The 20,903-nt window shown below is 43.8% G+C and overlaps 2 protein-coding genes across 2 annotated transcripts in view; one reads left to right on the top strand and one right to left on the bottom strand.

Moving 5' to 3' along the window:
* The window catches only part of LOC140204387 (uncharacterized), a 39,616-nt gene extending 19,180 nt beyond the window's left edge, over positions 1 to 20,436 (bottom strand). The window contains exons 1-3 of the mRNA XM_072271117.1: positions 20,370 to 20,436; positions 14,890 to 14,962; positions 9,567 to 11,234 (exon numbers count right to left, since the gene is read on the bottom strand). Coding sequence (XP_072127218.1) covers positions 9,567 to 10,832 — 1,266 coding nt within the window. The 5' untranslated portion in view covers positions 10,833 to 11,234; positions 14,890 to 14,962; positions 20,370 to 20,436. The remainder of the gene's footprint in view (positions 1 to 9,566; positions 11,235 to 14,889; positions 14,963 to 20,369) is intronic.
* Positions 1 to 20,903, top strand: part of LOC140203745 (uncharacterized) — a 94,240-nt gene that overhangs the window by 35,239 nt on the left and 38,098 nt on the right. The window lies entirely within an intron of this gene.

Here is a 20,903-nt window from a genome sequence, read left to right as displayed (position 1 = left end):
AGCCTACTAGGGGATTAGCTATATTGGATTGGGTGTTATGTATTGAACCAGAGGTGGTTTGGGAGCTTAAGGTAAAAGGACCCTTCGGAACCAGTGATCGCAATATGATTGATTTCAACTTAAAATTTGATAGGGATAAAGTTTGACGGTATAGAATTTCAGTGGAGTAACGGAAATTAGAAGTGGTATGAGAGAGGAGTTGGCCAAAGTAAACCGGAAGGAGCCTTTGGCAGGGATGTCAGCAGAGCAGCAATGGCATGTGTTTCTGGGAAAAATGAGGACATGTGTATTCCAAAAGTGAAGAAATACTCAAATGGCAAAATAGTGCAACCGGGGCTGACAAGGTAAATCAAAGCTAATGTAAAAACAAAAGAGAGGACATACAACAAAGCAAAATTAGCAGGAAGATAAAGGATTGGGAAGTTTTTAAAAACCTACAGAGAGCAACTAAAAGAATTATTAGAAGGAAAAAGATGAAATATGAAAGCAAGCTGGCAAATAACATCAAAGTGGTAGTAAAAGCTTTTTCAAGTATGTTAAAAATAAAAGAGAGATGAGAGGATATAGGACTGCTAGAAAATGAGGGAGGAGAAACAATAACAGGGGACAAGGAGATGGCTGATGAACTAATTGAGTATTTTGCATCAGTCTTCACTGTGGAAGACACTAGCTGTGTGCCAGATGTTCTGGTGTGTGAAGGAAGAGAAGTGGGTGCAGTTACTATTACAAGGTCAAAAAGCTGAGAGATCTAAAAGTACATAAGTCACCCAGACCAGATGAACTGCACCCTAGGGTTCTGAAAAAGGTAGCGTTAGAGATTGTGGTGGTATTAGAAATGATCTTTCAAAAATCATTGGACTCTGGCATGGTACCAGAAGACTGAAAAACTGCAAATGTCTCTCCACTCTTTAAGGAAGGAAGAAGGCAGCAGAAAGGAAATTATAGACCAGTTAGCCTAACCGCAGTGGTTGGGAAGATGTAAGAGTCAATTGTTAAGGACAAGGTGATGGAGTACTTGGTGACACTGGACAAGATAGGACAAAGTCAGCATGGTTTCCTTCAGGGAAAATCCTGCCTGATGAACCTGTTGGAATTTTTTGTGGAGATTACAAGGATAGATAAAGAGGATGCAGTGGATGTTGTATATTTGGACTTTCAGAAGGCCTTTGACAAGGTGCGACACATGAGGCTGCTTACCAAGTCAAGAGCCTGTGGCATTACAGGAAAGTTACTAAGATTAGAACATTGGCTGATTGGAAGAAGGCAGCGAGTGGGAATAAAAGGATCCTTGTCTGGTTGGCTGCCAGTGACTAGTGGTGTTCTGCAGGGGTTGGTGTTGGGACCACTTCTTTAAATGCTGTATATAAATGACTTAGATGACTTGTTGTTGTGTTTAGGATTCCCATTTGTAATTTGTAACCTGTAAAAAGATTTACAAAAGATATCAATGGGTGAAGGACAGTATTTTAGATGAGATATGTATGACATGTATAGGAAGCAGGGAGTAAATAAGGTGCTTGAGGAGTATAAGAAGTGCAGGAAAATACTTAAGAAAGAAATCAGGAGGGCTAAAAGAGGACATGAGGTTGCCTTGGCAGTTAAAGTGAAGGATAATCCAAAGAGCTTTTACAGGTATATTAAAAGCAAAAGGATTGTAAGGGATAAAATTGGTCCTCTTGAAGATCAGAGTGGTCGGCTATGTGCGGAACCAAAGGAAATGGAGGAGATCTTTAATAGGTTTTTTGCGTCTGTGTTTACTAAGGAAACTGGCATGAAGTCTATGGAATTATGGAAACTGTACAGATCGAAAAGGAGGAGGTCCTTGCTGTCCTTGCTGTCTTGAGGAAAATTAAAGTGGATAAATCCCCAGGACCTGACAGGGTGTTCCCTCGGACCTTGAAGGAGACTAGTGTTGAAATTGCAGGGGCCCTGGCTGAAATATTTAAAATGTCGCTGTCTACAGGTGAGGTGCCGGAGGATTGGAGAGTGGCTCATGTTGTTCCGTTGTTTAAAAAAGGATCGAAAAGTAATCTGGGAAATTATAGGCCAGTAAGTTTAACGTCAGTAGTAGGTAAGTTATTGGAGGGAGTACTAAGAGACAGAATCTACAAGCATTTGGATAGACAGGAACTTATTAGAGAGAGTCAACATGGCTTTGTGCGTGGTAGGTCATGTTTGACCGATCTATTGGAGTTTTTCGAGGAGGTTACCAGGAAAGTGGATGAAGGGAAGGCAGTGGATATTGTCTACATGGACTTCAGTAAGGCCTTTGACAAGGTCCCGCATTCGAGGTTAGTTAGGAAAATTCAGTTGTTAGGTATACATGGAGAGGTGGTAAATCGGCTCAATGGAAGAAGCCAAAGAGTGGTAGTAGAGAATTGCTTCTCCGAGTGGAGGCCTGTGACTAGTGGTGTGCCACAGGGATCAGTGCTGGTCCATTGTTATTTGTCATCTATATCAATGATCTGGATGATAATGTGGTAAATTGGATCAGCAAATGTGCTGATGATACAAAGATTGGAGGTGTAGTAGACAGTGAGGAAGGTTTTCAGAGCCTGCAGAGGGACTTGGACCAGCTGGAAAAATAGGCTGAAAAATGGCAGATGGAGTTTAATACAGACAAGTGTGAGGTATTGCACATTGGAAGGACAAACCAAGGTAGAACATACAGGGTTAATGGTAAGGCACTGAGGAGTGCAGTGGAACAGAGGGATCTGGGAATACAGATACAAAATTCCCTAAAAGTAGCATGACAGGTAGATAGGGTCGTAAAGAGAGCTTTTGGTACATTGGCCTTTATTAATCAAAGTATTGAGTATAAGAGCTGGAATGTTATGATGAGGTTGTATAAGGCATGGTGAGGCCGAATCTGGAGTATTGTGTTCAGTTTTGGTCACCAAATTACAGGAAGGATATTAATAAGGTTGAAAGAGTGCAATGAAGGTTCCACAGAATTCAGACTTCCCACTACAAATTGCAGGCATGTACATTTTCAAGCTGAAAAGAGACAAATATCTTCTCACTGTGGATTTCTACTCACAAAATGTTGCGGTGTCCAAGTTGCCCTCTACATCCCGTACAGCAGTTATACAGCACCTGAAAACTGTATTCTCTCACCATAGAATACCAGAGACACTCGTGTCAGACAATTCAGCTGCTCAGAATTCTAAGCCTTTGAGTTCAAACAGCAAACAAGCAGTACATGGTACCTGCAGGGAAATGGAGAAGCAGAAAGAGTTGTGGCTCTTACTGAAGGTAAAAGACCCCTACAAAGCACTGCCAGCTTATCACTCCACAACTCTTGCGAATGGCTGCAGTCCATCTGAGCTGTCAATGGGCAGAGACTGAGAACAAATCTACCTTCCCTTCCCTTCTCCAACTTCATTTGCTGGACTTAGACAAAATGGCAAATTTTGAGACAAGACAGCAAGAGAAAACAAACAAGAATCTTTGTTACCACAAAGGAGTGAAGCTGTTTGTATTTCAGACCAATTCAACAAAAGAACAATGGTCCGGCAGCATGCACCACGATCGTTTCTGACAGAACATCACAAGGTGAGATGAGATGCAACCAATGTTTGCTGATGTGCCTTTAAAGTCCACAAAAGGTAAGAGAAAGAAATAGCATAACCTGATTTTTACGATGAGGACCACTTACCTGAGATAGACGCACCTGTTCAAAAATCTCCACCCGCACCAACACTTCCAGGAGCCTACATCAAATCCGGTTGTTTATCTGTTGCACCACAAAGAAATACTCCATAGCCTAATAGCTTAGGGCAAATGACTAAAGAGGCAGAATAATCTTTTCACCTTGCTGGAGTGTTCAGGTAGTCTACCCTGACCTCCATTAGATTTAGTGTTTTTTTTTAAAGAGTTCTAATGTTGAAAACATTTCACAAAATGAGACTTCTTTAAATAATGGAATTTGTGGAATAAAAGGAAATAGAATAAGGGTGCAAAAGAGTGGTAAAAACAAAGAGAAAGACAGTTGTACTGTTGCCAAACAACAGGAATTCTGCAGATGCTGGAAATTCAAGCAACACACATCAAAGTTGCTGGTGAACGCAGCAGGCCAGGCAGCATCTGTAGGAAGAGGTGCAGTCGACGTTTCAGGCCAAGACCCTTCGTCAGGACTGTTGGCAATTTTTTTCTATGTTTATGTAAGGAGCACAAGTCACGTTCTATAGGTAAAGTGAGTTACTGAATCGCTCAATTTCAGCGACTGTAATTTTGATGCAGTTCTATGGACAAGAAGTACAAACCTAGTTTTTCCTTTTTTTTCCCCAAGAATGAGAGATGTCTCTGAGTTGGACGATCCACACCAGGGGTGCGTGAAGAGCTACTTTTTAATCAGGGAGGCAATCAAAATTTTGAAGACAAGAGTTTTGCGGCAGTTTTTCTGATGTGAGGTACCAATCAGCAAGTGCCAGTGTGGAAAAAGAGCTACCTTTCAGTCAGGTCTGTCTCCAAGATTTAAAAAGCAGAGCTTTGAACCTGTTTTCTCTGAGTTGGAGAATCCACAGCAGGGGTGCGTGAAAAGAGCTATTTTTTAAATCAAGGTGGTGATCAAGATTTTGAAGGCAGAGTTTTGCAGCAGTTTTTCTCATTTGAAGTGATCAATCAGCAAGCGGCAGTGCGCAAAAAGAGGTACCTTTCAGTCAAGTCCCGTCCAAGATTTAAAAAGCAGAGCAGGATTTAAAAAGCACAGGATAAGAGGATCAATGAAAAATCCACCAGGGTGCAGGAGACAACAAAATGAGCAAACACAAATTCAAATAAATAGCAATAAATAATGAGAACATGAGATATAACAAGATAAAGAGTCTTTAAAGTGAGATCATTGATTGTGGGAACATATCAATGGATGGGCAAGTTAGTGTAGTTATCCCTTTTGTTCAAGAGCCTGATGGCTGTGGGGTAGTAACTGTTCTTGAACGTGGTGGTGTGAATCCTGAGGCTCTTGAACCTCTACCTGTTGGCAGCAGTAAGAAGAGCATGGTGGAGATCTCTAATGATGGTTGCTGCTTCCCTGTGAGAGTTTCAATTAGATGTGCCCAATGATTGGAAGGGCTTTACCTGTGATGTATTGGGCTGAATCCACCTATATTCTGTAGGGTTTTCCATTCAAAGACATCGATATTTCCATATCAGGCTATGATGCAGCCAGTCAATACAATATCAACTACGCATCTACAGAAGTCTGTCAAAGTTTCAGATGTCATGCCAAGTCTCCACAAATTCCAAAGGAAGCAGAGGCACTGCCGTGCTTTCTTCGTAACTACGTTTACATTTTGGGTCCAGGACAGGACAGGACAGATCCTCTGATAGTAATATCCAGGAATTTAAAGTTGCTAACCCTCTGCACGCCTGATCCTCTGATGAGGACTGGGTCATGGACACGAGAAAATCTGCATATGCTGCAAATCCAAGGCAACACACACACAATAAGCTGGAGGAACTCAGCAAGTCAGGCAGCATCTATGGAAGTTAATAAACAGTCAACATTTCAGGCCGAGATCTTTCATCAAAATACTGCCTAACCTGCTGAGCTCCTCCAGCATTTTGTTGCACTGGCTCACTGATTCCTGGTTTCTCTCTCCCGAAATCTGCAATCATTTCCTTGTTCTTGCTGATATTGAGGGAGAGGTTGTGGTTTTGACACCACTCAGCCATATTTTTGACCTCCCTCCTGTATGCTGATTCATCACCAACTTTGATCTTACCCACAACAGTGGTGCCACCAGCAAAAGTGAATATGCTGTTGGAGCTGTGCTTAACCACACAGTCATAGGCCCAATACAAGAGGAGGTAGAACAAAGGTGATTTTCCTCAAGAACAAGAGCTGATGGAAGTATTTAATAAACAATAGACAATAGGTGCAGGAGTAGGCCATTTGAGCCAGCACCACCATTCACTGTGATCACGGCTGACCATCGACAATCAGTACGTTCCTGCCTTCTCCCCATATCCCTTGACTCCACTATCTTTAAGAGCTCTATCTAACTTCCTTGAAAGCATCCAGAGAGTTGGCCTCCACTGCCTTCTGAGGCAGAACATTCCACAAATCCGCAACTCTCTGGATGAAAAAGTTTTTCCTCAACTCCGTTCTAAATGGCCTACCCCTTATTCTTAAACTGTGGCCTCTGGTTCTGGACTCCCCTAGCATCAGGAACATGTTTCCTGCCTCTAGCGTGTCCAATCCCTTAATAATCTTACATGTTTCAATCAGATCCCCTCTCACCCTTCTAAATTCCAGTGTATGCAAGCCCAGTCGCTCCAATCTTTCAACATATGACAGTCCTGCCATCCCGGGAATTAACTTTGTGAACCTACGCTGCACTCCCTCAATAGCAAGAATGTCCTTCCTCAAATTTGGAGACCAAAACTGCACACAAAACTATTTGTTTTTCCCCCATGCATCTCTAATTAACATTTCAATGACTAGAAGGTAAACCCTTCATCCGAGACTAATTGGGAACTACATTTTCGTTCCATGTTCCTAATTCTTGGATTAAGACATCTGGAGCTTGGCAGTATTTGGGCGATCCATCCGCTTTCATCCTCCCCCCCCCCCCCCCACGCTTCCAAACACACCCTATGAACTGGCGAAGAAAACGCTGAAGAAAACCTATGGCTGCCCCATTACCCAGAATCCCCATGAAGGAGAGACCAGTCTATCTGCCACGGTCCCAGCAAAGCGCATGCGACACAGAAAAGGCATCAGCCACTTGGTTCATCTGAAGAAAGCTCCCCGGGGCTTGGGCACAAACCACAGGACTGAGAAAGAGGGAAAGGACTGGGAATGGCCCAGGAAGTGGAGCCACAGTAATTGTCTCTCAGTTGCAGTTTGGATGCTGGCGCTGATGAAACTCTCCCCAGACCCCTGCTTCCACTGGTTACTGAGACTCCAAGAGCCTTTCGACCACTGAGCGCATGCGCACTTTTCCGGAACTCGTAGGAAAAGTTTACGAGTTCTTTATGCATGCGCATTTAATCGGCTGGTCACACAAAATGCTGGAGGAACTCTGCAGCTCAGGCAGTGTCTATCAAAAAGAATAGTCGATGTTTCAGGCTGAGACCCTACATCAGGACTGAGAAGGAAGAGGAAAGGTGTTGGAATAAAAAGGTGGAAGGAGGGGAGAGGCTAGCTGGAAGGTGATAGATGAAGCTAGGTGGGTGGGAAAGATCAAGGTCTAAAGGAAGAATCTGATGGGAGAGGAGAAATTGATACTCATGCCATCAGGTTGGAAGATACCCAGACAGAATATAAGGTGTTGTTTCTCCTCTCTGTGGGTGGCCTCATCTCCGAACAAGAGGACATGATCAACACGTCTGAACGGGATTGCAAATGGGAATTAAAGTATTCGGCAGTCCCCCAATTTTTGAGGCTACCCTCAGGGTGGAGGAGCCACACCTTCTCTGGGTATCATCCAATCTGATGGCACGAACATCAATATCCCCTTCCAGTGAACGAATTCCACCCCTCCTCCTCTATTCCCAACTCCAGTCTGCTTCAGTTTCTCCAAGGAAGTTTCCACTCTTCTGTCATGTCTTTACTTGAGCCTCTGAAGATGAGTATATCATCCATGTGACAAACTACTCCCACGTTTTTCTCAAAAATGTGTTTCATCCTCAGCTAGAAGACTTCAGGTGCTGATGAGATGCCAAAAGGGAGTCTCTCCAAGGCATAGTGTCCATATGGGATGATAAAGATTGTGGGCTTCTGTGACTCAGGACCTAAACCAGAACCATAGAAAAACTACAGCACAGAAACAGGCCTTTTGGCCCTTCTTGGCTGTGCCGAACTATTTTCTGCCTAGTCCCACTGCCCTGCACACGGACCATATCCCTCCATACACCTCCCATCCATGTATCTGTCCAATTTATTAAATGTTAAAAACGAACCCACATTTACCACCTCGTCTGGCAGCTCATTCCATACCTCCACCACTCTCTGTGTGAAGAAGCCCCCCCCCCAATGTTCCCTTTAAACTTTTCCCCCCTCAACCTTAACCCATGTCCTCTGGTTTTTTTCTCCCCTTGCCTCAGCGGAAAAAGCCTGCTTGCATTCACTCTATCTATACCCATCATAATTTTATATACCTCTATCAAATCTCCCCTCATTCCTCTACGCTCCAGGGAATAAAGTCCTAACCTATTCAACCTTTCTCTGTAACTCAGTTTCTCAAGTCCCAGCAACATCCTTGTAAACCTTCTCTGCACTCTTTCAACCTTATTAACATCCTTCCTGTAATTTGGTGACCAAAACTGAACACAATACTCCAGATTCGGCCTCACCCATGCCTTATACAACCTCATCATAACATTCCAGCTCTTATATTCAATACTTTGATTAATAAAGGCCAATGTACCAAAAGCTCTCTTTACGAACCTGTCTACCTGTGACGCCACTTTTCGGGAAATTTCTATCTATATTCCCAGATCCCTCTGTTCAACTGCACCCCTCAGTGCCTTACCATTTACCCTGTATGTTCTACCTTGGTTGTCCTTCCAGAACCCTGAGTTTGCATCTAGTTTGGGGAAGAACTTTGCTCCAGTCAGCATACCCAATGTGTGCTCAACAGAGGGCAGAATAAACTTCTCCTGCCCCACTGTATTATTCAATTTTTTTAGTTTTCTTTGACAGCTCCTTGAACAGACATTTGGGGATGGCTGTGATATCTCAGCAGCTAGGTTTGTGGGGGATGTGTGGGGTACATTTTTTTTTTACTCAAGAGTCGTGGATGTCTGGAAATGTGCTGCCCGGTCAGGTTGTAGAGGCAAATACGTTGGAGGCTTTTAAGAGACATTTAGATAGGTACATGAGTATGAGGAAGATGGAGGGATGTGGACATGGTGTAGGTAGGAGCGATTAGTACTTGGGTGAATCCGATTTGCATTTTAGCTGGTTTGACTCAACCTTGTGGCCGAAGGGCCTGTTTCTGAGCTGTACTGTTCTATGCCCATGTCTATGTCAAACAACCCAACAGTGTGAGACACAACCCTTTAGAGCAGTGAAAATGACCCATACGTTGAAATGAGCAAGGACTATGGAGGTTAACTGCCAGCTTCCTTGGCCCAAAGATTTGGTGGACAAATAAAATGTCAGACATACCTGCAGTCAGCAGGACATGCAGTAAATTTAAGGGGAAACTCTTCACCCACAGAGTGGTGACTTTGGAACCCATCACCACGGAGTGTGATAGGTCAAAAGCAAGGATGGATTTAAAAGGACTGTTGTGGAACAGGTACACTAGCAGGGACCAGCCAGGCTGAGTTGATTCCCTCTGGTACACTGGGTGTGTTGTAAATTCACTAAGTACCCAAGATAGAGTTTAAAATATGACTGATTTATTTATCACAGATCCAGAATATTAAACTCCAGTCCCATTAAAGGTGAACATCAGCAGAAGAAACTCCTCCCATCCCCAGTGACCAGGGTGCAGAACCGGGTTTGATGAACAGCAGCAATAATTGCAGAGTTCGACACCAACAGTCACTTTGAAACTTAACTCTGGATTCAGCAAATGCATTGGTTAATTCTTCAGCATGCAGCTTATTTAAATTTTCTCCCCAGTGTGAAATTGGAAGTGCACCAGAAGGTCGGATGCCTGACTGAAGCTCTTCCCACAGTCTGAGCAAATGAACGGCCTCTCTCCAGAGTGAACTTGCTGGTGCCTCTGTAGGGTAGATGACTGAGTGAATCTCTTCCCACATTCAGAGCAGGAAAATGGCCTCTCCCCAGTGTGAACTCGCTGGTGAGTCTGTAGGCTGGATGTGTGAATGAATCCCTTCCCACAGTCTGAGCAGGTGAATGGCCTCTCCCCAGTGTGAATTCGCTGATGCGCCTTCAGTTCAAATGACCGAGTAAACCCCTTCCCACAGTCTGAGCAGGTAAATGGCCTCTCCCCAGTGTGAATTCGCTGATGTATCTTCAGTTCAGAGGACCGAGTAAACCCCTTCCCACATTCTGAGCAGGTGAATGGCCACTCCCCAGTGTGAACTGGCTGGTGTGTCAGTAGGTGGGATGACTGACTGAACCCCTTCCCACAATCTGAGCAGGTGAATGGCCATTCCCCAGTGTGACTTCTTTGGTGTAACTTCAGTTCAGACGATAAAATGAATCCCTTTCCACAGTGTGAGCAAGTGAATGGTCTCTCCCCAGTGTGAACTCGTTGGTGTTTCCGTAGGTTGGATGACTGACTGAATCCCTTCCCACAGTCTGAGCAGGTGAATGGTCTCTCCCCAGTGTGAACTCGTTGGTGTGCCATTAGTTCAGATGACCGAGTAAAACCCTTCCCACAGTATGAACAGGTGAATGGCCTCTCACCAGTATGAATTCGCTGATGTACCTTCAGTTCAGATGACTGAGTAAACCCCTTCCCACAGTCTGAGCAGATGAAAGGCCTCTCCCCAGTGTGAAGTCGCCGATGTACCTTCAGTTCAGATGACCGGGTACACCTCTTCCCACAATCTGAGCAGGTGAACAGTCTCTCCCCAGTGTGAATTCGCTGATGTATCTTCAGTTCAGATGACCAAGTAAACCCCTTCCCACAGTCTGAGCAGGTGAACGGCCACTCCCCAGTGTGAACATATTGGTGGCTCCGTAGATATGATGACCGAGTGAACCCCTTCCCACAATCAGAGCACGAGAATGGCCTCGCCCCAGTGTGAACTGACTGATGTGTTAGCAGGCTGGACGACTGAGTGAATCCTTTCCCACAGTCTGAACAGATGAATGGCCTCTCTCCGGTGTGAACTCGTTGGTGTCTTCGTAGGTGGCATGAGTGAGTGAACACCTTCCCACAATCAGAGCAAATAAATGGCATCTCCCCAGTGTCAACTGACTGGTGTCTGTGGTGGGATGAGTGAGTGAATCCCTTCCCACAGTTCTCTATCAATTCTCTGTCAACTCATCAAGTCAGATGTCAGACGTAGTGAATCCCTCATACAATCAATGCAGTTAAAGAACTGATCTCCAGTGAATAAACGCTGGTGTGTTCTCAGCACCCTGTTCCATTGGATTTCACTGAATTATAACAGAAAACCTCATTTTAGGTACAAAACATGTTTCCAGCTGGAATGACATATTTCTTCATTGCCAAGGATCAACAACTGATATACTGGTGTCACGAAGGAAATATCTGGTCTCTCCTTAATTATCTGTACAGAGACAATAAAACTGGCGTGTTGTTTGAGATTTCCATACAGAATTTTTTTCCATTTCTACCCTGTAAAAAATTATAAAAGACATGAGTGGGTGAACAACGAGACGGCACAGTTTAAGGTTCTTGGAGGTGGGTACCGAGGAGACGTCAGGGGTAGGTTGTATTTTTTTTTTTTTTTTTACGCAGTGTGTGGTGAGTGCATGGAATGGGCTGCCGGCAACGGTGGTGGAGGCAGATACGATAGGGTCTTTTAAGAGACTCCTGGATAGGTACATGGAGATAAGAAGAATAGATGGCTATGGGTAACCCTAGGTAATTTCTAAAGTACATGTACGGCACAGCATTGTGGGCCGAAAGGCCTGTATTGTGCTGTAGGTTTCCTATGTTTCTGTATTTCTATCTCGGAAAGGGTATCGTCATCCACTTTGAAAGTGTAGACTTTTTTCTAAATGGAAAGAAAATTCAAAGGTTTGAGGTGCAAAGAGACTTGGGAGTCCTCGTGCAGGATTCTCTAAAGGTTAATTTGCAGGTTGAGGCAGTGGTGAGGAAACTAATGCCATGTTAGTATTAATTTTGAGAGGATTAGAATGAAAAAAGCAAGGATATATTGTTGAGGATTAATAAAGCACTGGTGAGGCCTCACTTGGAATATTGTGACCAGTTTTGGGCCCCTTATTTGAGAAAGGATGTACTGACACTGGAGAGGGTTCAAAGGAGGTTCACAAAAATGATTCCAGGATTGAAAGGCTTGTCAGATCTGGAGCGTTTGATAGCTCTGGGCCTCTACTCTCTGGGATTCAGAAGGATGAGAGGGGACCTCATTGAAACCTATCAAATGTTGAAAGGCCTTGATAGAGTGCATGTGGGGGAGGATGTTTCCTGTGTTGGCGAGGTTGAAGACCAGAGGACACAGCCTCAAAACAGCTTTTACAATGGAGATAAGAAGTAATTTCCTCAGCCAGGGAGTGGGGAATCTGTGTAATTCGTTGCCACAGATGGCTGTGGAGGCCAAGTCACTGGGTATATTTAAGGAAGAGGTTGATGGATTCTTTGTCACACAGGGCATGAGGTGATAAAGGGAGAAGCAGGGAGATAAACCAGGAAGTTATAGGCTGATGAATCTGACATCTGTTGTGAGAAAGTTACTGCAAGGTATTTTTTAAGAACCGAATATTTGCATTGATATGGACTGATAGTCAGCATGGCTTTGTGCGTGGCAGGTCATGTCTAACGAATTTAGAGAGTTTTTTTTGAGGAAGTTGCCAGGAAAGTGCATGTTGCCTACATGGACTTCAGCAAGGCATCTGACAAGGTCCTGCATGGGAGGCTGCTCAAGAAGCTTCAGTCGCTCAGCAGTCAGGATGAGGCAGTAAATTGGATTAGACGTTTGCTTTATGGGAGAAGCCAGAGGGTGGTAGTAGAGGGTTGCTTCTCTGACAGGCCTATCAGTAGTGGTGTGCTGCAGGGATTGGTGCTGGGTCCTTTGCTGTTTGCCATCTATGTCAATGATTTGAATGATAATATGGTTAACTGGATCAGCATAGTTGCTGATGACACCAAGACTGGGAGTGTAATAGATAGTGAGGAAGGCTATCATGGCTTGCAGCTTATCAGCTGGAAAAATGGAAACCGAATTTAATGCAGACAAGTGCGAGGCTTTGCACTTCAGTAGCATCAACCAGGGTAGGTCTTACACAGTGAACAGTAGGGATCTGGGAAAACATAGACATAGAAAACATAGAAAATAGGTGCAGGAGTAGGCCATTCGGCCCTTTGAGCCTGCAGCGCCATTTATTATGATCATGGCTGATCATCCAACTCAGAACCCTGCACCAGCCTTCCCTCCATACCCTCTGATCCCCCTAGCCACAAGGGCCATATTTAACTCCCTCTTAAATATAGCCAATGAACTGGCCTCAACTGTTTCCTATGGCAGAGAATTCCACAGATTCACCACTCTCTGTGTGAAGAAGTTTTTCCTAATCTCAGTCCTAAAAGGCTTCGCCTTTATCCTCAAACCGTGACCCCTCGTTCTGGACTTCACCAACATCGGGAACAATCTTCCTGCATCTAGCCTGTCCAATCCCTTTAGGATTTTATATGTTTCAATCAGATCCCCCCTCAATCTTCTAAATTCCAACGAGTACAAGCCTAGTTCATCCAGTCTTTCTTCATATGAAAGTCCTGTCATCCCAGAAATCAATCTGGTGAACCTTCTTTGTACTCCCTCTATGGCAAGGATGTCTTTCCTCAGATCAGGGGACCAAAACTGCACACAATGCTCCAGGTGTGGTCTCACCAAGGCCGTGTACAACTGCAGTAGTACCTCCCTGCTCCTGTACTCGAATCCTCTTGCTATAAATGCCAGTATACCATTCACCTTTTTCACCGCCTGCTGTACCTGCATGCCCACTTTCAATGACTGGTGTATAATGACACCCAGGTCTCGTTGCACCTCCCCTTTTCCTAATCGGCCACCATTCAGATAATAATCTGTTTTCCTATTTTTGCCACCAAAGTGGATAACTTCACACTTATCCACATTAAATTGCATCTGCCATGAATTTGCCCACTCACCCAATCTATCCAAGTCACCCTGCATCCTCTTAGCATCCTCCTCACAGCTAACACTGCCGCCCAGCTTCGTGTCATCCACAAACTTGGAGATGCTGCATTTAATTCCCTCATCCAAGTCATTAATATATATTGTAGACAACCGGGGTCCCAGCACTGAGCCTTTCGGTACCCCACTAGTCACCGTCTGCCATTCTGAAAAGGTCCCATTTATTCCCACTCTTCGCTTCCTGTCTGCTAACCAATTCTCTATCCACATCAATACCTCATCCCCAATACCGTGTGCTTTAAGTTTGCACACTAATCTTCTGTGTGGGACCTTGTCAAAAGCCTTTTGAAAATCCAAATATACCACATCCACTGGTTCTCCCCTATCCACTCTACTAGTTACATCCTCAAAAAATTCTATGAGATTCGTCAGACATGATTTTCCTTTCACAAATCCATGCTGACTTTGTCCGATGATTTCACCGCTTTCCAAATGTGCTGTTATCACATCTTTGATAACTGACTCCAGCAGTTTCCCCACCACCGATGTTAGGCTAACCGGTCTATAATTCCACGGTTTCTCTCTCCCACCTTTTTTAAAAAGTGGGGTTACATTAGCCACCCTCCAATCCTCAGGAACTAGTCCAGAATCTAACGAGTTTTGAAAAATTATCACTAATGCATCCACTATTTCTTGGACTACTTCCTTAAGCACTCTGGGATGCAGACCATCTGGCCCTGGGGATTTATCTGCCTTTAATCCCTTCAATTTACCTAACACCACTTCCCTACTAACATGTATTTCGCTCAGTTCCTCCATCTCACTGGACCCTCTGTCCCCTACTATTTCTGGAAGATTATTTATGTCCTCTTTAGTGAAGACAGAACCAAAGTAATTATTCAATTGGTCTGCCATGTCCTTGCTCCCCATAATCAATTCACTTGTTTCTGTCTGTAAGGTCTACAATCTGTTGAAGATTATAGAATGTTGAATATGGATCTATTTGTCACAAATAGAGTCGCAAAGAAAGCTTTTTGGCAGATTGGCCTTCATAAATCAATGTATTGAGTGCAGGAAATGGGATGTAATGTTGAAGTTGTTTAAGACATTTGTGAGGCCTAACTTGGTATATTGTGTGCAGTTTTGGTCACCTACCTGCAGGAAAGATGTAAATAAGGTTGAAAGGCGACAGAGAAAATTTGCAAGGATGTTGCTGGATCTGGAGGACCTGAGTAATGAGGAAAGATTGAATAGGTTAGGACTGTATACTTTAGAATGTAGAAGATTGAGAGTAGATTTGATGGAACGGTACACAATTATGGGAGGTATAGATAGGCTAAATGCAAGCAGGCTTTTTCCACTCAGGTTGGGTGGAACTATAACCAGAGGTCATAGGTTAAGGGAGAAAGGTGAGAAGTTTAAGAGGAACATGAGGGGAAACTTCTTCACTCAGAGGGTCATCAGATGCGAAATGTGCTGCCAACACAGGAGGTGCATGCAAGCTCGATTTCAACATTCAAGAGAAGTTTAGATAGGTAGATGATTAGTAGAGGCATGGAGGGCTATGGTCCTGTTGCAGACTGATGGGAGTAGACAGTTTAAATGGTTTCAGCATGCACCAGATGGGCTGAAGGACCTGTTTCTGTGCTGAGAGGGAAAATGGAACAGCTATAATAAAATGGCAGAGCAGACTGTATGGGCCAAAGGACCTCGTTCTGCTCCTGTATCTCATGGTCTTAGGAGATAATTTTCTCATCCTATATCAGATACTTTTAGTCTTAATGCTGAGCTCTGACATCATACTATTACAGCAAGGTTCAACCCAAGCTGAGGCAAAGAAGTGATCTTCTAACTGGTCACTGTGCTGACATCTGGACTGACCATCAAATTCTCTGACAGTCTTCCTGTCTGCATAAGAATGAAATATTTCTGCCCATCCTCTATCTGTGACTTAGCTCAGTTTGATTCCTTCCATTAATATTATTCACTGTTCCCTCTGTGCAGTTGCGCATCCACACAGTAACTGAAATGCTGCCTCACGGATGGATTTTGGAATTTTCTTTTATATAATGTTAATTTAAAGTGCCCTGCAGTTCTCAGGCCGTGTAAAAAATATCTGCTCAAGCCAATGGTTGGTTCATGCAGCTGTATTATTTCAAGTTCTGGTCATGTCCCACAGCGCTACGTGATATTACATGGCTAATCCTGGAAACTGACCCCTCCCCCATAGGTGATTGACGGTGGTGAACTCATCGATGGCAGCGCCAAGTAGTCTCTCTCATTGGAGTATGACATATTTGTGATGTGAAAGCTGCGGTCACTCGTTTCCCAATACAAAGTTGTTCAATATCATTATGTACCCAGAGAATGGTACAAAATACGTTCTCATGGGTAGATAGGTCCAGAACAAGAGGAGGTAGAACAAAGATGATTTTTTCAGTTCTTCCATCTAAAGCAGATGGAAGGATTTTGCTTTTCTTTCTTGCCTATTCTAAAATCCCCGTCGGATCCTTCATTTGTGTGAACTTATGGAACATATGGTAAAAGAGCAGTTGAATTATATTTTGGAAAAAAGTGATAATAGCATTTTATCAGAGCGGATTTCAGTAGGGTAGAATGACAATGGATTCAGTTTTATGTTTCAAAGATGATATTAGGGAAGCAGAGGTAGACAAAAGAAGTTCTAACAGCAGTATTTTTTGATATAGAAAAAGCATGTTATGGAGCAAGGGTCTTTTAATTAAATTATGGAAATTAGGAGTGGGATAAAGGCTATATAACCTTTTTCTGAGTTTCTCATTCAGATGGTCTAGGCAGGTAAAGGTAGGAAAGGTATATTCGGCTTCTATGAGATAGAGAATGGGACTCCACAAGGCAGTATTTGCAGCCTTGTTTAGTATTATGATTAATGACATTTTCTCTGAGATAGGCACTGGGGTGAGTAAATCACTTTTTGCAGATGATGGAGCTTTATAGATCAGAGGAAAACATTTCAATTTAACTGTATAGAGGATGCAATTAGCAATTAATGTCAAAAATGGGCAAACAGATAGGGTTTTAAGCTTTCAGTAGCTAAAACACAAGTTATATGTTTTACAGTGGATCAATAGACCTGCATTCAATTTGAAATTGTTTAGTCCAACTCTTGAAGAAGTGTCAGTGGTAAGGTTTCTTGGCATGTGGCTGGATAATAAGCTGACATGGAAGTACCATAATCAGTAAGATAATAGACAAATGTAAAGGGACATTAAATATCCTTAGGTATCTATGTGGGTATTGCTGGGAAGCTACACGAAAATCTCTGTTGACTTTATATATTTGTTTAATTAGATCGGTACTTGATTGTGGCTGTGTGGCTAATGGATCAGCTTCATCTTCAAATTTAAAACGCTTAGATGTGACACAAGCTCAGGCTTTAAGACTGTGTTGTGGTGCAGTAAGGTCATCTCCTGTTTCAGATTTACCGGTTGAAGTGGGACAATTACTCTTACAGTTACAGCGGATGAAGTTGTTGTTAACACAATGAGTTAACTTGAGGGGGCAGAGGAATGATCACCCTGTTATAAGTGTGTTGGAATGTTGGGAACATCGCAAGAGTGTTTTTAGTTTTGGGTGGCTGAGTTCTCATCACGCTAGGAACTCATTTGCTGGATTATGCAATATGTCCCACTTAAGCTTTTTCGGTAACCCCACCATGTTTCTTTCCAATAGCTTTAGTTGATTTTAGGTTGCATAATTTAATGACATCCAAGGATCCTGATATGCCCAAGAGTCTGTTGTTTCATCAGCATATTAAGGAGAATTATTGTGATATGGTAACCATTTTTACTGATGCATCGAAAGATAATTTAATTGGAAATGTCAGGATGGCTATTTTTGTGCCTGAGTTACAGGTAACAATAAAGAAACGTCTTAATAACTATTTATCATTGTATACTGCAGAACTGATCGCCATCATTTTGGGCTTACAGTGGGTGGAGGAAATCTGTCCTGATGAAGGGTCTCAGTCCGAAACATAGAACATAGAATAGTACAGCACAGTACAGGCCCTTCAGCCCACAATGTTGTGCTGACCCTCAAACCCTGCCTCCCATATAAGCCCCCACCTTAAATTCCTCCATATACCTGTCTAGTAGTCTCTTAAACTTCACTAGTGTATCTGCTTCCACCACTGACTCAGGCAGTGCATTCCACGCACCAATCACTCTCTGAGTAAAAAACCTTCCTCTAATATCCCCCTTGAACTTCCCACCCCTTACCTTAAAGCCATGTCCTCTTGTATTGAGCAGTGGTGCCCTGGGGAAGAGGCGCTGGCTATCCACTCTATCTATTCCTATCTTGTACACCTCTATCATGTCTCTTCTCATCCTCCTTCTCTCCAAAGAGTAAAGCCCTAGCTCCCTTAATCTCTGATCATAATGCATACTTTCTAAACCAGGCAGCATCCTGGTAAATCTCCTCTCTACCCTTTCCAATGCTTCCACATCTTTCCTATAGTGAGGTGACCAGAACTGAACACAGTACTCCAAGTGTGGCCTAACCAGAGTTTTATAGAGCTGCATCATTACATCGCGACTCTTAAACTCCATCCCTCGACTTATGAAAGCTAACACCCCATAAGCTTTCTTAACTACCCTATCCACCTGTGAGGCAACTTTCAGGGATCTGTGGACATGTACCCCGAGATCCCTCTACTTCTCCACACTACCAAGTATCCTGCCATTTACTTTGTACTCTGCCTTGGAGTTTGTCCTTCCAAAGAGTACCACCTCACACTTCTCCGGGTTGAACTCCATCTGCCACTTCTCAGCCCACTTCTGCATCCTATCAATGTCTCTCTGCAATCTTTGACAATCGTCTACACTATCTACAACACCACCAAACCTTTGTGTTGTCTGCAAACTTGCCAACCCACCCTTCTACCCCCACATCCAGTTGTTAATAAAAATCATGAAAAGTGAAACAGTGAAAAAAGTGAAAAAATCATGAAACAGATCCTTGTGGGACACCACTAGTCACAATCCCCCAATCTGAATGTACTCCCTCCACCACCACCCTCTGCCTTCTGCAGGCAAGCTAATTCTGAATCCACCTGGCCAAACTTCCCTGGATCCCACGCCTTCTAACTTTCTGAATAAGCCTACCGTGTGGAAACGTCGACTGTACCTCTTCCTAGAGATGCTGCCTGGCCTGCTGCATTCACCAGCAACTTTTATGTGTGTTGCTTGCAAAGTTATAATTTGTTCAGATTCTTTTTCTGTTTTGACTAGCCTTAAAACAGGTTGTTCTAGCACTAGCTCTCATTTATTGCTGGAAGCTCTTCAAACCTCATTTTATATTCAAAGTATTGGTCTACATGTCTTCTTATGGGTCCCTGCACAAAGAGTGTTGAGGGGAATGAGCAAGTTAATTGTTTGGCCAAAAAAGCTGTTAAAAGTTCATCTGTGGATATAGACCTTCCACTTAGCAAATCAGAAGCTAAAGGGTTGGTGAGACTAAGAACTAGGGGATTATGGCAAGATCTGTGGGATAATGGGCATACCGGGAGACACCTTTACAGGATACATAAAACTGTTGGATTGATGGGAGAAGGGGTTAAGACAAGAAGGGAAGGAATTATATTTATTCGACTTAGAATTGGGCATACTATGCTTAATTATTCCTTGTATCTTGTTGGAAAACATCACTCTGGAGTGTGAGGTGTTGCCATTATTATAAAACAGTTGAACACGTTCTTTTACAATGTGAAGCATACCAGGTTGAAAGAAAGCAAATGCAGGCTGCACTACTAGCTTTCGGGGTTGACAGTTTTCATTTTAAAACTTTACTAAGTTATGGAAGTGATTTTAATTAACGTTGTCTTTCATTATTTCAAATCTTTAGGGCTTTTTGGGGTAATTTAGTTTTCAGGACATTCACCAATGATAATAAACCCGATTCCGAGTTGACAAAGAATAGTAGGGGTTTTATTTTCCAACTTCCTGCACCACACTCCAGTCCAGTTGGTGGCAGTAACGCACCTTTAAGTTGGACTGACAAACGCCATTAAAAGTCGAAGGAGGAGGAGGAAAAGATTCTTGACTGGTCAGAGAATGAAGGGTTGGGGGATGGGAGAAAGGGCTGAGGATAATGATGGAGCAGACCCAATGGGCTAAATAGCCTAATTCTGCGCCCCTATCTTATGGAATGTAAACTCATAATTGGAGATGAACTCACAACTATATTTTCGTTCCGAGTTCCCAATCCATGGATTTAGATATCTGGAGCTCGACAGTGCTTGTGGGCTCCATCAGCTCCCACTCTCTCCCCAAGGTTCCAAACACTCCGTATGGACTGGAGGAGAAAACGCTGGTAAAGGATCGTCACCCATGGCTGCTCCTTGACCAGAAATTCCCACGAATGAGACACCCGTCTACCCGCCACTGTCCAGCGATACGCATGCGCTACAGAAATGGCGCCACCAGCAGAAATTACCGCGGGGCCCGGTACGGATCGCGGGGCTGAGAGAGGGGGAAAGGGCTGCGTCTGTCTCGGGATGCGGAGCCACGGTATCTCCGGAGCTCACAGTAATTGTCGCTCAGTCACGGTTCGGACACTGGTGCCGATGAAGTGCCCGACCAAAGCCCAGCGCCTACCTGCTGCTGATTCTCCAGGAGCCTTTGTTCACTGTTCAAGCGCATGCGCACTATCCCCGGCCGGACCTGTCTGCTACCCGTACGCATGCTCATTTAATCGCCTGGTCGCGGACTGCGAACGCAGAATATTAGAGGAACGCAACAGCTCAGGCAGTATCTATGGAAAAGACTGTACGGCTGACATTTCGTTCCCATCCCTTCTTCAGGACTGAGACGGAAGGGGGAAGTTTCCAGAATAAAAAGATGGGGGTGGGGGAGAGAAAGAGGCTAGCTTGGAAGGTGATAGATGAAGCCAGGTGAGTGAAGGTCAAGAGCTGGGGAAGAAAGAACCCGATAGAAGAGTGTGGACCATCTCTCTCCCAGATAAACACGTCTGCATCGGGTGCACTGAGCTGTAGCTGAATGACTTCGATTCATACGGGAGAATGGGGAGGGGGTAGAGAGGCGCTACAGGAAGGTAGTCTCTCCTAGATTGCAGGGACAGTAACTGAGTGAGTGTCAGGAGAAGGAGGAGGAATGCACAGTCAGTGGCCG

This window comes from Mobula birostris, chromosome 10, assembly GCF_030028105.1.
Source record: "Mobula birostris isolate sMobBir1 chromosome 10, sMobBir1.hap1, whole genome shotgun sequence".
Classification (NCBI taxonomy): Eukaryota; Metazoa; Chordata; class Chondrichthyes; order Myliobatiformes; family Myliobatidae; genus Mobula; species Mobula birostris.
Note: the sequence above shows the minus strand (reverse complement) of the source record. Positions and strands in the feature narration are given on the sequence as shown.